The sequence below is a fragment of the Neolamprologus multifasciatus genome, chromosome 4, assembly GCF_963576455.1.
Source record: "Neolamprologus multifasciatus chromosome 4, fNeoMul1.2, whole genome shotgun sequence".
Classification (NCBI taxonomy): domain Eukaryota; kingdom Metazoa; phylum Chordata; class Actinopteri; order Cichliformes; family Cichlidae; genus Neolamprologus; species Neolamprologus multifasciatus.
In genome coordinates, this window is record NC_140442.1 from 29,361,202 (window position 1) to 29,376,507 (window position 15,306).

At 42.8% G+C, this 15,306-nt stretch overlaps 2 protein-coding genes across 3 annotated transcripts; one reads left to right on the forward strand and one right to left on the reverse strand.

The window, feature by feature from the left end:
• Positions 1-740: 740 nt before the first annotated feature.
• On the reverse strand, positions 741-4,050 carry rpain (RPA interacting protein). Of its 2 annotated transcripts, none has more exons than XM_085157434.1 (7): positions 3,849-4,050; positions 3,558-3,749; positions 3,259-3,331; positions 3,077-3,188; positions 2,741-2,804; positions 984-1,121; positions 741-871 (listed from the first exon to the last, which is right to left on the reverse strand). In XM_085157434.1, the coding sequence occupies exons 1-7, from the start codon at positions 3,918-3,920 to the stop codon at positions 842-844; spliced, it is 681 nt and encodes a 226-aa protein (XP_085013560.1). In that variant the 5' UTR covers positions 3,921-4,050; the 3' UTR covers positions 741-841. The 2 variants fall into 2 exon arrangements, with proteins under 2 accessions (XP_085013560.1, XP_085013559.1); XM_085157433.1 differs by having other exon boundaries at positions 984-1,124; positions 3,849-4,048.
• Positions 4,051-8,299: 4,249 nt separating this feature from the next.
• Positions 8,300-15,306, forward strand: LOC146520775 (cyclin-dependent kinase 5 activator 1-like). The gene is made up of 3 exons (XM_085157683.1): positions 8,300-8,859; positions 11,797-12,436; positions 12,525-15,306. The coding sequence occupies exons 2-3, from the start codon at positions 11,921-11,923 to the stop codon at positions 13,014-13,016; spliced, it is 1,008 nt and encodes a 335-aa protein (XP_085013809.1). The 5' UTR covers positions 8,300-8,859; positions 11,797-11,920; the 3' UTR covers positions 13,017-15,306.

Sequence of the window (15,306 nt, forward strand, 5' to 3'; positions counted from 1 at the left end):
AAACCCCTTTCTCTTGTGCAAAAAACACATCACGTGTTACAGTAGAGGAGTGTCCTCAATAAACACTTTGCCGATGGGCTCAATTTTCAGTTTTAACTCATACTGAACACAACATGGTTTATATGTTCTAAATGATGTTCAGTGCAATCATTTACACAAAAAACTACACCACTCAGGTTTTACAAAGAGACTTTGCAAACCAGGGAGTTAGCAGAATGTAGCTACATCCTTTACATACAGTAAAGATGCAAATATGAACTTTTTCCCCATAAAGACAACATTTAACCGCCTCCACTTTACCCTTAACGGTGAGTTTTGCCATCTGAGTATATCAATAAAGACGTGATTTGACCATTAGAATAGTTTCTGGGTTTTTCCAATGGTAGCTGTATATGCAGAGACCAGTTTGACTAAGTTCTGATTTAAACCCAGTCATTTTGTTCTACAAGCATGAAAGAAAAACATAAAAAAAAACTCAAGCACGATTATCGTTTAGAAAACCAACTGTTTCTGTTTTGCTCCTAGTTTTTGGTGAAGTTTAGCAGTGACAGCTTTGCCATTTATGATATGCTGTGTAAACTCAGACAAGCGTAATAATGTTAAACTGTAAATTTTATATATTGTGTATATTTTTTGTTTTATTCTTGATTTTTTTTTTCATCATGACTGAGATAAAGTGAGAAAATCAGAGCTCGACTCTACCGAGCTAAAAAAGTAAAGAAAAGAAACATCATCATCCGTTTAATATACAAAATTGCCTTTATTTAATAAAATATACAAAGAGCACAAAAAACTCCAAATCAAATCTCACGAGTGGATCACTCATGACAGCCGTCTGCGTTCACAGGACGATGGATAGGTAGTCACAAACCTAAAGTGAGAGTAAACGAGAACATCTGGATGTTTTAGACCGACAGCACCTCGAACTCTGAGACGTTAATGACACTTGACGTGCGAGCTGTGTGGATGAACGGGCACCGTACCTTGCAGCTTATCATGAGGTTGGGAGAGCCTTCTATGTTAGGAGCTACAGAGAACACGGGGTTGTGGAGACAGTCTTCCATGTGCTCCGACACCCTGGACTCCAGAAGATGCTGCAGGACATCAGGAGTGATGCTCTGCTTCTAAGGACAATGCAGACATTTCATCATGTTTCAACTTTCTCTCCTCTTCCTTTACCTTTACAGGCTTTCAGCATATTTTAGCCACATACACTATTTTTATTTTATTCAAATCAAGATGTGTTTCCTTGAAAAGAAAAAGTCCGTACAGTCATACTAATAAGAAAGCTTTCAAATAAAACATCTGGTCCTCAGCAGGTTTGCCAAGTCTCTAAAAAGAGCACAGCAGCTCAGCTTAGGTCTGGGAGGCTGCATATGAAGGAACTACAAGCAAAACCAAAAGAACAAATTCCTTTTAATACTACAAGTGGAGATGTTTGGCCATAACAGCTGTGAAGCACAGTGGAGGAGGGGTCATGATTTGGGCGCCTTGCAGTAACAGAGTCACACATCTGTATACCGAAGAGTCAAATGTGAGGACATCAGGCCGACAGCTGCAGCTGGGCTGAAACTGGATCGTGCAACAGGACAATGATCCAAGAACAGCAACAACAACAGAAGGGCTCAGAAGAAGAACAAATACTGAAATGTTGTGGTAGAAACGTAAGAGCAAAATTCTTTCACAATGACGTGAGAGGCTGGTGGTAATACAGGAAACGATGGCTTCAGGTTATTGCAGCTAAAGGTGCTTTTGCAAGGTTGTGTAGTTGTATTTAGATCATTTTAAAAGCTTCGTTTTTATAATGTTCTTTTTCATGCAACCATAATTGTTGTGGTTAGGATGAACAGGCTAGGGAATACACTGTGCAGGAATCTCCTCACTAAGGCTACGTCCGCACGTACACGGGTGTTTTTGAAAACGGAGATTTTCCGTTTTCGTTTTAAAAAATAATCCCGTCCACACGTAAAGGCAGAAATGAAGGAAAACGCTGCTAGGAACATGCCAAAGCAGCAGGTGGCGATATATTCCTAACCGTGCAGAAATGTTGGCCAATCAGAAGTCTAGAAGCCTCGGTGGGAAAAAGTAAACAAAGCTGGGGCATAGAAGCAGAACCGAGTCGTATGTGTGGAGGGACAGTAACTGTGTGTGTATATGTAAGCATTTAAACACTGCAGAGAGAACAATTAACAGTAACAGTGTTGTAGAAATTCATTTCACCGAAACAATAACGTGGCGCACAGTGTGACGTCAAAAAAGGCGCACACCTTTGACGCTGCGTTTTCTGCGTTTTCTCTCCTTTTCTCGTCCACACGTAAATGCAAAACCTGAGTTTTCAAAAATCTCTGTTTTCAGTGACCGAAAACGCCGTTTACGTGTGGACGAAAGGTGCAAACGCATAGAAAAATCTGCGTTTTCAAAAGTACCCGTGTACGTGTGGACGTAGCCTAAGGCAATCAAGCTGGCACAGCTCTGTGTGCCCGTACACACAGACAGGAGCAGGTTGTCACTTTTGGGACATTTTAGCCAAAATCTAAACTCGGGACAGACGGCTGCTGGGATAGGTGAAGAACACACAGGCCTACGAAACTGTATCAAATTAAGGAGGAGAACAAAGACTGAATTTACGATGCAAACTGACAGAAATAAGGCTATCATGGACAATAACAGAGCTATGATTTCTAAAGTTAGTGAAGCCTTCATAATGAGTTTTTAATAGATTAGAGTTCAGCAGACAAACCTTAGTGTTGAGATAAACTCCACAGGGGCAGGAGATAAAGAAGCTGTTGATGTTCAAGTTGTTCCTGTAAGATTAAGAAGCAAGCTCAGGTTGAAGCAAGACTGACAGGATCGCATGTCAAAAATTCTGAATTTCATGTCAGTGTTTCATGACGCACTCGGTGTGAAATGGCCTTCAGATTCTGTTTGTGACAAAGAAGAAAGTGTGCGTGCGACCGCCCTGACAGAAAACATTTTAAGGCAAGTCGACCGCTTTAAATCCCAGTTAGAAATCGCGAAATGAGAAACAACCAATTGTTGCTGTCACGTGTTTAAAGCGATTGATTTCCAAACTCACATGTGACATACGGGGCAAATAATACCCATCTCATCCATTCCTTCCACGACAGATGATATGTACTGCTGCTCAAACAGCTGGTTCTTCTCGTACTCTTCAATAATGGACATCTCTGCAGCACAGAGAAACACAGAGGCTCAGGATCACACAGGCTGGATCTCCACTGAAAATACCCGTGTTACCTTCAGACATGAGCTCCTGTTGGATTTCCTCAAGCACCGCCAGTTCATCGTACTCCCTCATAACACCCAACATCTGTAAGGAAAAGTGTCAGACCAGTTCTCGATTACACCAACTAAGCTCTAATCTGCTATCCGTGATTGTAATCAAGCCTTTAGATGCAGCACAGTGTGAACGCCAACGCAGTTTTCACATTATAAAGATTTTTATCTAAATTAACAACTAAAAATGAGAGACAAACGAAATCCAAACACAGAAGACATTCCTAATAAGAAATGAGGATATGCTGGGAGAGACAGACCTCTGCCATGCCCGCAGGTCCCCACAGTGAGGGCAGCCTCTGGTCCTCGGACTGCAGCGCGCTCCACTCCTCCTCCATCACCTCCTGGACGATGATGGAGGCCCCGGAGCTGCTACACTGCTGGCTCTCCCCCATCTGCCGGTATTTCTCCAGCAGCCTGGCCCGACTGTTTTTTAGCCTGTCTACACAGCGCTTAAAAGCGCAAGAAAATAACGCACTGCAGTGTTAGAGTCATAGCCTGAAAAAGTTAGCAACATGCTAGCTAACTAGCTCTCCGACACCTTGCAATACCTTGCGATATGTTTCTTTCCATGGCGGAGTCGTTCCTTTATAAAGTGAGCGGTGCCTGTGCAGAGCGTCCATCAACCGTCTGTGGAGGCTGTCCGGTTACACTTGCTCTTTGACACAACCGGCTAAAGTTGGAGAAGACTTCAAAATCAAAACATTCCGGCTTTACGCCCCGCCACCCGGAAGTTGACGTGTACTGGCCCGGATTGCATGACGGGTTATGTAGTTTTTGACTGAAAAAATACTAAAACAATAGATAAATAAATAATAAAATAAATAAAATAAAAGTCCTGTCAGCTTTAAAGAATTGAAAAAATATGGATAAACGTCAAGAGATCTATTCTAAAGACACTTCTTCAGCTAAGAATCTAAAGGTAGAAACACACAGACGCTGCAGCTTTTACTTGCAAGGGCATGATCACAGAACGCTCACACCAGAGTGGGGGCCCTGTGATGTGCGCTCTGTTCTTGCACTTGTCTTTATTTATATACAAAAGTAATACAACAGTGAATACGTCTATTCATAGGCAGAGGAATGTTAGTGTGTAGGGAGTGAAGATAAGAGTGGTTCAGGTGTATGTGTGTGTTATGAGATTCAGAAGGACGCGGCCCCTCTTCTTGTTAGGGAGCGCAGATAAGTGTCCAGCTCTCCTCTTCCTGGCAGGAGTGAAATAATAACAGTTTGTTCAGCTATTATCGCTGTGAGAAAGAATTTATAAAACAGTCTTGTAGTGGACAACAGTCTAAGCCATAAAAAGGTCATCATGCAGTACTCTATCATATGCAAACTTATATCATTAAAAGCTTATACTGACTAATAAGTACAATTTTATATTGACAGTAATCAATAAGATTAGACATGAGTGTATTAAAATTCATGAAAGTCAAACTCATTTTACTTCATGGACCACACAAATCCCACTTTAATCTTCTGTCAGCATAAAGAGGTGTAATTGCATATTTAAGCCCTGAGATACATCAAAATAATAAGAAGTATAATTTCTACAGAGCATCTCAATGTTTCTACATGATAACGAAACTGTACGGAAATAAATGTGTCAAATTTTAGAAAAACTTCTGGAAGGTGTAGCTCAGTGACTCGCCTCTAAAATTGAAAGTTGGCGGGGGTGGTGGTGGGGGTGTTAAGTCACTGTGAAAAAGTGAAAAAACAGGAACTTTCCTCTTTCATGTATTTTTTAAATCTATTTCCTGATTACTTTGGTGTAACATTAGTAAAAAATAAAAAATAAATAAAGCTGTAAAACTTAAAAAGTCCAAAAATGTAATTTTTCCTCCTTCATGTTTTCCAATGCAGCAGGGCCAGAATGGAGCCTTTGCCAGGCCAATTATGGCACCCGGGGCTTATGTTTGACACCCTTGCTTTAAGGATTTCTAAACTGTGTCCAAACCACCATTTATGGAATAGATGTGAGAGAAAACACCAAAAAACGAATATAAAGAAATGTTTTTACTGTAGTAAGAAACTGACGATATTTGAGAGGTTTTATTGGAGGGGTGCCTTGACAATTTAAGATACTATACCATAAACAAAATTAATGAATTACACCTGAAATAATAAATAATAATAACAATAATAAGTTAAATATAATATTTCTAATTCAACAAAGCAAAACAATCAAATGTTAAAATTTTGAAAAGCTTTCCTGATCTGTTATACAGTAATGCATATACTATTATATACTGTACATATATTTATTAGTCTCAGATTTAGCCATTCTTATATTTTGCTTGTTTTACGTTATTGTATTTTTGCACAACTCTGTTACTTGTGAAGCTCGCACACAAGAATTTCACTCACATGTACTGTACCAGTGTACCTGCACATGTGATGTGACAATAAAAGTGATTTGATTTGATTTATTCAGCTGTTGACACACAGTCTTGTGTCATCCTCAGTCTCCTACACTCATTTAAATCCTAAAATGACTTCTGCTCATTGCCAGATTAACTACGGGGCCACAGGAAAGGAAAAAAAGATGTCGCTGGGCCAACTGGGAACCAACCAGGATGCAGAAATGTATCTGACAACAGTTTGGTAATTTAAAAAAAAGTTTTGTTCACTAAACAAACTGTAATTAAAGACAATTGTAAGTTGTAACCTTACACTACTTCTGCAGTGGAATAAGCTGATGGTTATACCACAAGACACAGGACAAAGGACCAGTGAGAGCTGACACGATGGTGCAAGAGGTGAGCCTGAATACTGCTTTGTTTCGGCATCCTGAAAGCATCATGCCACAAAGCATAAGCTCAACAGCAAAGCACTGATTGCTGATCAATACTGTATCCCCACTGTGCTTCATTGTACCTTTAAGAATATTGAAAATCATTAAGCATCTGATCCATAAATCTGAATATTGATTTATTTGTCATATATTGATACAGTCACCCATCAGCTCTGCTTTACTGTGTATCTTATTCTTTGCAGGATTCAGATAAAGCTTCCTCTTTAAGCTTTACAAAAGTCCCTCCTCGTGTCCCACTCAGTGGCCTCTGTTGCCCGTGGGTAGAGCTGTGTTTGTGAAGAGAGCCATTCAGATAAATCCATTTTCCAGCTCACTGCTTTTTTATGGAGTCTGGATCATGGATGAAAACAGCTGTACAGGCTGATCTTACACTGACTTTCATCTGGAGAGAGACTGCGGGAAGCATCGGGTTTTGGTGTCTGCTGCAGAGTGTCAGGGAAGTGGCTGCAAAAGGGTTTGTGATTTTCCTCCTGATCAGTGCTGGTTGTCATTTTTAAATAACGTCATAACTAAGTACATTTTGGAAATATCTGGGTCGTGATTGGCTGAACTGACAAACTGATTATTGTCTCATTATCTTCTTTCAGAGTTACACTAGTTTTTGTTCACTGACTTCATCAAAATAATGCCTCCTTCTTTGATTAATTGTGCTGACAGACCCTTAAGGGATTCTAATTTCACTGAAGTCACTGTTTATTTTCATAATAGTTTCCAATTTTAGATATCGTTTAATGTTACTGAAGTGTTAAATGACATTTTAGGTAAACACTCTCCTTAGCCAAAAAAGAGCAGCGGCGTCAGATCTGTACGTGTAAGTGCAATGTGTGTGTGGATGGGAGGGGGGGAGGGGGGGTATTTCCGGTAATCAGAGCTTTGATGAGCAGGAGGGTTGTGATGAAGGCCATAGCTCTGAGGAAGCAATTGTTTTTCAGTCTGTGTGTGTGGGCGTTGATTGTTCTGAGCCGTCTGCCAGATTGCTGTGATTTAATCAAGGGGGGGCCAATGTAACACGGTTGGAAAGAGCACGCTCTTCATGGTTTTTATTGCAAAAAATAAGTAAATAAATGTACCAGCAATATCTGCGTGAACCGAGCCAGTTGTTGTAGTGATGTCAACCAGCTTACGGATAAAAAGGTTCAGAAAGCAGGAAAGCAGGAGCCGTGGTTTCAGGATCAGAGTGGAAGTTTCAGCTCTGAGGAAATCACAATCCCAGTAAACAAGGACAAAACACCTAAGGAGTCCTGAGGTCCCTTCCCAGGCGCAGGATGAGGTGGGGGAAGATCTCATCTCATTACTGGGGTTTCACCCTTAATCCCGGTGATGATAAAGATCCACGCCTTTTTTCACACCTTGGCTCATGTGATGACTCACATGATTAACAGGGTTAGTGACCCTCGGAACTGTGGGAACAATCCCTACTAGAGGTTAAATACCTGGGACTTCCCCACCATTTGGTTTTAGAACTGAAGAAACCTCTTGGAGGAAGTCCATTTGACTTCCTTTTTTCAACCACTCAAAGAAGCCCTGACCTGGACAGCCACAACCTGCGTGACACACTGGGAACATGTATGTAGCTTTCTGTCTCTTTAAGAATGTATTCATGTTACCTGTTAAATAGAAAATATAGTCCCAGGGCGCTACATTTATGTAGATTGTGTATGTAAGGAGAAAATAATTTCTTAACATCTGACTAAACAGACTTGCTTGCGCACTTTATACAACCCCTTTCACTCATTTATACAACACAAGTTCTTTCTGACTAACCTTCACACACATTCATATTTCAGTGAACACATCAGAGAGCAACTAGCACATCCCTCAGTATTAGTCCTGTGATGGAAGGGTGTGTGTGTGTGTTGGGGGGGGGGCTTTCTTTGTACCTGTAAGAGGAGGATTCGCCTGTGAATCTGCTATTCTTGTTAGCAAACACGGTGTTAACAGGGCCTCACTCGCTGTGATGAAGTGATTCACAAAAATCACTGCGCTGATCCTCAGCAGCCACCCTCCACCACCTCCACCACCACAGCAGCAGCAGCTTCGACACGTTTGGCCGGCTGCTTCAGCACCTCGGAGAGCGATAGGCTGGAGCGCGCGAGCGGCCAATGACTTCAGCGGCGGCAGCAGCATCCGGGCAGCAGCCAATGAGAGAGCGCCGTTTCTCTCCCACATCCAACCCGAATAAGTGCTGATGCCCGCATCTCTCTCTCTCTCCCCGTCTCGCTCTCTCTTTGCTTTGCTGCTTTACTGAGGGAATAAGCTGCCGTCTATTTTTGGACTTTATCGTGGCCATGTTTTTCTGTCCCCCTCTCTCTCTGTCGCCGCTTTTTTGTGTTAATGTAGGTTTTTAGACCAGCGGGCCGGCGTGCTGTTTGATTCATGTCTGGGCGAGTTGTGAGCATCAAACAGCCTCCACCGTGTAGTTTTTCGGGCTTCTCAATGGAAGACATCTCTCCACTCGCTGCGAGCGAAGGAGTGCGGCACATATTCGCTTTGCGTGTGTATTCCCGCAGAGGAGCGAGAGACTCTTTCTGAATGAGGCTGTGAAGGGAAGGGGCGCGGGCAGCAGACCTGTCGGTGTTCGAGCGAGACCCGTTTGGCTGGACGAGCTCGTGCCGGCGGTTGTGGATACCGTGGGCGGAAAGCCTTTTCACATTTTGATCTTACCCAGCAGCGAGGGTACGGGGGGGGGGGGGGGGGGGTCAAGGTGGGATACATGGATTTCACAAGAAGAGAAGATTAATTAGAAGGTAGGAAACGTGTTTTTCCCTGTAACACCATTCTTGTCAGGTGATGAAATATTAAAGACGCTCAAATAATTCTCAGATAAACGCGGAATCAGTCAGTACACAGCCACCTGCTCAAAAAGAGAGAGAAAAGCATTTCCCCTAATGTTCAGGGCTGCCTCTCGGTGTGTGTTTCTGATGCTGCCTGGTGTTGGTGGTGTTCGGGGGTGGGGGGTGTTCAAGGCTTCCATTTTGAAGCTAAGATGGATGCTTGCGCACATTTCTTTTCCCTGCCTCCGTGGCCTTATCTCGGTTCTTATATAATGCTGGTGAACACTGGTAGGCCCATGCTGGGGCTACCAGTGCCGTCTATATGCAGCTTTATGTGGGGAGGTGCGCCATTTATACAGGACTGCTGTGATGGAATGCCAGCTATTTGTGTGGCTGCACGATTTATTATGAAGTTTCTGCACAGACACCTAATGCAGTTGGCTGACTCTTTCTCTCGTTGGTATATTGCTGTAACCATAAGCTCTGGGGTGCTTTTCTTCACTTAATGAACATACAGCACCAACAGCTCAATGTGGACCTTGGAAGCAGAGATTTGCGCAGTAAAAACAAACAAAAAAACCCCACTCCCACCACCTAACCTAAAATCCTCTTATTGACGTGTTCTGAAAGGGGGGAGCTGGTCTTGTGACCTGCTTTCATCTGCATTTGCAGGCTTTTCCTCCAGGCAGGAGCTTCTTCAGTTGTCATTGTTACAAGTGGACGGCAGATTCACTGTGTAAATATCTATCTGGCCGGTTACAGGTTGTTTCTCATTGTCTAGCAGATAAGAATCCAGGTTTTTCACCAATGACCACCAATGATATATGTGTGATTTGCAAACATTGATATGATTGATATTTATTGTATGTTACTGCAAAGTAGGTGGGTGAGGCAGCTAGCAGTGTTGCATCGCAACAAAATGTTCCTGTAGCTTGAAAACCATGTTTGTCCACTGGGTTTTCTCCAGGAGCTTGGATTTCTTCCTCCATCAAAAGAAAACAAAAAGTGTCTGAATGCTGTTTGCAAAAGAGATACTGAAATGTCATGAATTTGACTTCCTAGTTAAAAAAATTTTTAGCCAAGCTGAGGGCCTTGGAGGAATAACTAGCAAGAAGACCTTGAGAACTGTTGTTTGGGCCATTTTCATCTGACTTGCTTTTGATATCACAAAGTAGGAACCAGAGTGTCCTTTCTGGTCTCGAAAACTAACCTCACTTTCTAAAATCATATTCAAGGTCTTCCTTACTTGGAAACCCAAGAGGAACAAATAGAAAGTATATCTTGATAGGTTTTCCCAAACATTTTCCCATGTTTTAATAATAATGGATTGGATTTATATAGCGCTTTTCTAGGCACCCAAAGTGCTTTACAATTCCACTATTCATTCACACACTGGTGGAGGCAGCTACAGTTGTAGCCACAGCTGCCCTGGGGCAGACTGACAGAAGCGAGGCTGCCATATCGTGCCATTGGCCCCTCTGGTCAACACCAGTAGGGTAAAGTGTCTTGCCCAAGGACACAACAACCAGGACAGAGAGCCCAGGGATCGAACCGGCGACCTTCCGGTTACAGATACTCCTATTTTCCCTCACTAAAACAAATAGAATGTTTTCTGATCTTAAAGATATCAAAATATCTTTGGACTCTCAACCAAATTTGTCACTTTTTATGGTTAAAAGAAGGTAAGGGGTCATTTCTAGACTAGTGTGAAGACCTCGAGCACCAAAGTGTGTGAGGTCCTTTTTGGACTTAAATATTTATTACCTCACACTTAGTTCAAAGTCTGTTTGCTTATATTTTCCAGAGCGTTTCAACCACATTTCATGGTTGACTGGAGCAGACATTAGTCAAACTCAATGGGACCTCAATGGTTACTCTCTTTACTCTTTTTTCAAAAGGAGAAGTAAAAACTCTCCTTAGTCCTGTGCGAGAAAACTGTGAAAAGTCTTATCTGAAGGTCCAGCAACCATTTGGGGTGTTTCATCTGGATATGATGGCTGTAGTCTTCAGTTCATTCTGCTCTTTCAATTCAATTTTATTTATATAGCGCCAAATCACAACAAAAGTCGCCTCAAGGCGCTTCATAGATACAGAGAAAAACCCAACAATCATATGACCCCCTATGAGCAAGCACTTTGGCGACAGTGGGAAGGAAAAACTCCCTTTTAACAGGAAGAAACCTCCAGCAGAACCAGGCTCAGGGAGGGGCGGGGCCATCTGGGGTGAGAGAAGGAAGACAGGATAAAGACATGCTGTGGAAGAGAGACAGAGGTTAATAACAGATATGATTCAATACAGAGAGGTCTGTTAACACATACTGAGTGAAAACTTGGAAAACTAGTTTGTGTATAACCCAACCCATTTAACTCAGGGTCCACTTACAGATGTTTTGGGGAGATTTTAACAATATTTCTTGGTTTTCCTCTTTCTCTCCTCACCAAAACAAGCCAAAGCTCAGACGTGAGGATTGTAGCATTTGAAATAGTAAAAAGAAAACTTAACTCCTACTACAATTACTACGAGCCTTTCTTTCATCCCAGGATCTTTTGCAGAGTCATTTTTCATGTTTGACGAGGCTGACAGCAGCAACCTCATGAAATGATCTAACTGGATGGTTGAATTCATAGTGAGGAAAGTCTCTTAGCAGAGGAAGGCTCTTTTGAGTCAGTGTCTTACTTCTCTTCTGGTCTTGCAAACAGGCAAACATCATTCATGTTCAATATTCATCAGCTAGTGGAGTGTTAAGTTGTCATGGTTGTGCAAAACTTTAGCGTCTAGGTTAATTCTTTGCTTTGATAAACCACTCCACATCTACATCTCATTCTCTACTGAGAGAAGACTGATGAAACTTCATCAGTTGAAATGAAATCGAACTAATATCGCTGCTTTTTGTCTGTTGTTTGTTCACAGGTTCAAACTCCTCCAGAAGTGAGACGCTGACCCTTTCCAAGCTTTTTGTCTAGACTAGTCAAAGAGCTTTCCCCCACTACTTTCCACTGTACCCTGTTTCTGCTGCTAACTCTAACCAGTCATCATGGGTACAGTGTTATCGCTGTCTCCTAGCTACCGCAAGGCAGCCTTGTTTGAGGATGGGCCGGCCACGGTGGGCCACTACACCGCCGTCCAGAACAGCAAGAATGCCAAGGATGCCGCTGCTGCAGCAGCAAAGTCCCTAAAACGTCCCTCAATCATCAGTGTGCTCCCATGGAAACGTATAGTGGCTGTATCAGCGAAGAGGAAGGGGTCCAAGAAGTTACAGTCAGACAGCGGGGACGGAGGGAAAGGAAGCTCTCCGGATGGTCATGCAGCCGCCACCACCAACTCAGCCTCCAATAGCCTGAAGCTCAAGAAGTCGCAGTCCTGTGCTAACCTCTCATCCTATTCATCCAGCCAGGACCCAGCAGCCACCACTACCACTACCTCCTCCCACCTGCCCGCCTCCAAAACCTTGGCTAACGTAGCTACTGTCGTTGCCAAAAAGAATTCCCTCACAGGTTCTGGGATCCAGCCTTCCACTGCAGCTGGAACGCCAAAACGTGTCATTGTTCAGGTAACCTTCACTCTATAGCAAAAGAAAAACTAAAAACTCACGCATGCATAACTTGATCAAGTCTTCTCTCCTTCCCTCCTAAACACAGGCATCCACGAGTGAACTTATGCGCAGCCTGGGCGAGTTCCTGTGCCGTCGGTGTTACAGATTAAAGCGTCTATCCCCGACAGATCCGGTGCTTTGGCTGCGCAGTGTGGACCGCTCCCTCCTTCTTCAGGGCTGGCAGGATCAGGGCTTCATTACTCCAGCCAACGTGGTCTTCCTCTACATGCTGTGCCGCGACGTGGTCTCAGCTGAGGTGGCCTCGGAGCGCGAGCTGCAGGCCTCACTGCTTACCTGCCTCTACCTGTCCTACTCCTACATGGGCAACGAGATCTCCTACCCACTGAAGCCCTTCCTGGTGGAAGCAGAGAAAGAAGCCTTCTGGGACCGCTGCCTGGACATCATCAACCGCATGAGTGGCAAGATGCTCCAGATCAACACCGACCCACACTTCTTTACCCAGGTGTTTGCTGATCTGAAAAATGAGAGCAAGAAAGAGGAAGAGAAGACCAAGCTCCTCATAGGCCTTGACCGATAAGAGGGCGCTGGGAGTGGGGGGGTGGAAGGATAGACAGTGAATAGGTTAAGGACAGGAAGACTAATGTAATCCAGTGTAATGTTACCTTTGAGCTGTAATGTTGTCTGGCGTCTCTACTGGTGATGTTTAACCAACTTTTCAAATGTAGAAGATAGAGCTCCTTGTATAAATTTACCCGAAGGCTGCAGTTAAACAACAAAGCAGATAAAATCAGGGTTGCTGAGGTGTTTCTCAAACCGCCAGTCATGTTGACTGGATCTGATTAGATTCCCAAGATTAACAGGCTACTTGTTGGCGTTCAGCATCCAGGTCCCTGAGCTCAGGGTAACACGTTTTAAAGCTGAGATACAATTGTTCAGATTCCCAGCAACAATATATCTGACAATGAAGAAAAGGAACGTCATATTTCATCAAAAGCATGGTTAGCAGAGATCATGATGTGACATTAACAGCATGATAGAGAGAGCAAGAGATCCACTGTATTTACTTTTACCTTGGGTGTGAAGAAATTTGTCAGTCTGGCCTTTATGTTAAGAAATAAAGTCCCGACTAAGTTTTATTGAGAAAGTTAATAGAAACATAAATGGGTTTAGAGACGCCAGACAACACAGATTTAGTTACTGAGGCTGGATATATAAATATATATATATATACTGTATATGTATACAGTATATATTTAGCATTGAGGCATTTTTATCTATAGAGAATTGAACCACATTGCATGAGGTCACTTCATATGTCCTTGCACATGACCACTTGCTTATTGCCAACTCCGCTTTACCTTATTCCTAAAGTCCCTCCCAAGCTTTATTGCACTCATCAAAAGTGGTTCTGCAAGGTCCATTCGCATAACATAAAGAGTATTAACTTGCATAGCGTGGATGAGATCAAGTCAACCAGATTGTTTAATTGGCACTCCTATTTATTGTACTGAAGTGGATTCATGCATCCGCATATTATATAAAGTACTGTAGTTTTAAAGGAACATTTGGGTTTATCCAGGCAAATATTCTGGGAATTAGGAGACCATTTGTCTATTTTTAAGAGTATGACATGCTAAACCTTTTGGCACAGATGAATAATTATTAAACAAGCCCTTGTGTAAGCTGTTTACAAATACGTGGGAAAATGCAATACTGACCCCTCCAGGGCACATTTTACACAGGGGATGAGCTCGTTTATTTCTCTTACCCTGCACTTTCTCCTGCAGTCCATATTGGTGCTGACAACAGAAAGAAAGAAAGAAAGAAAGAAAGAAAGAAAGAAAGAATACTTTTAAACGATGTTGGGTGCATCACACTGTATGAATGACTGGTGGTGATGGGTCATGGAGGATATGTTCTTAGCAGATCATGTGATCACTTTCTCAGCCAATGACTACACACATTAGTAATCAAAAGTAAATGTGAGTATGCTCCAGCTGTGGAAGTGCAGAGCCAGACACAACAATTGTAGATGTGACTTTTCTTCCACAACAACACTTTGATGTTGCCGTCACCACTTGGTACCAGAGACCTCGGCTGCTGTTTGAAGTCCCATCACCCAGCCCTCTTTCCTCTGCTCATGGCTCTCCACAGCAACATGGACAAAATAAATCAACACAGATTCTCTCTCTCATTTCGATCGCTCCGGTCTGGTCTGAACCGGTCGTGTCCTGTCTGGTGCAGTTCAGTCCAGTTGTCCCATATTTAGAGACTCTCTGGTCCACTGACCTGATGGCTTACTTATTCACGGAGCCGTTTGACATGCATGTGTGCTTCTATAGGTTTCCTAGCATGCTGCTTTGTGTTGGGCACGCCATGCCTCATGTTACGAAAGAGACTGAGCAGTTGCTATGCTGAACTGCTGAAAGCTAGACTGAGCGATGTGACATCCAGGCGCAAGGACGATCCAATGAGGACAATATGTGAAAGGTTAGAAGTGGACATGCCATTACTATAAATCCATCAGTCAAGGCAAGGTCAAACACTTGCCCTTAAAACAGATTTTTGGTATTCATGTGCACAGAGGACTAAAAGAGCCCACCGAGATTAGCCTCTGTGTCTCTTTGGTCACTTATTTGGTATGTCCAAAGAGAAACGTGGGAACTAATGAACTGTAAAAGCAAAATGTTTTACATTTTGGATCAAACGTAAAAGCGATCTTAGTAAGAATTGATTTCTTCTCGTTTCTGCAACTATACCTGTTGAGCATGTTGCTAAAATGCATCTCATCCCTAATCCTACCCCTATGTGGCTCTACAGCAACCTATTGTACATTAACCATCTGAGATCTAAGCCCCAAACCTAAG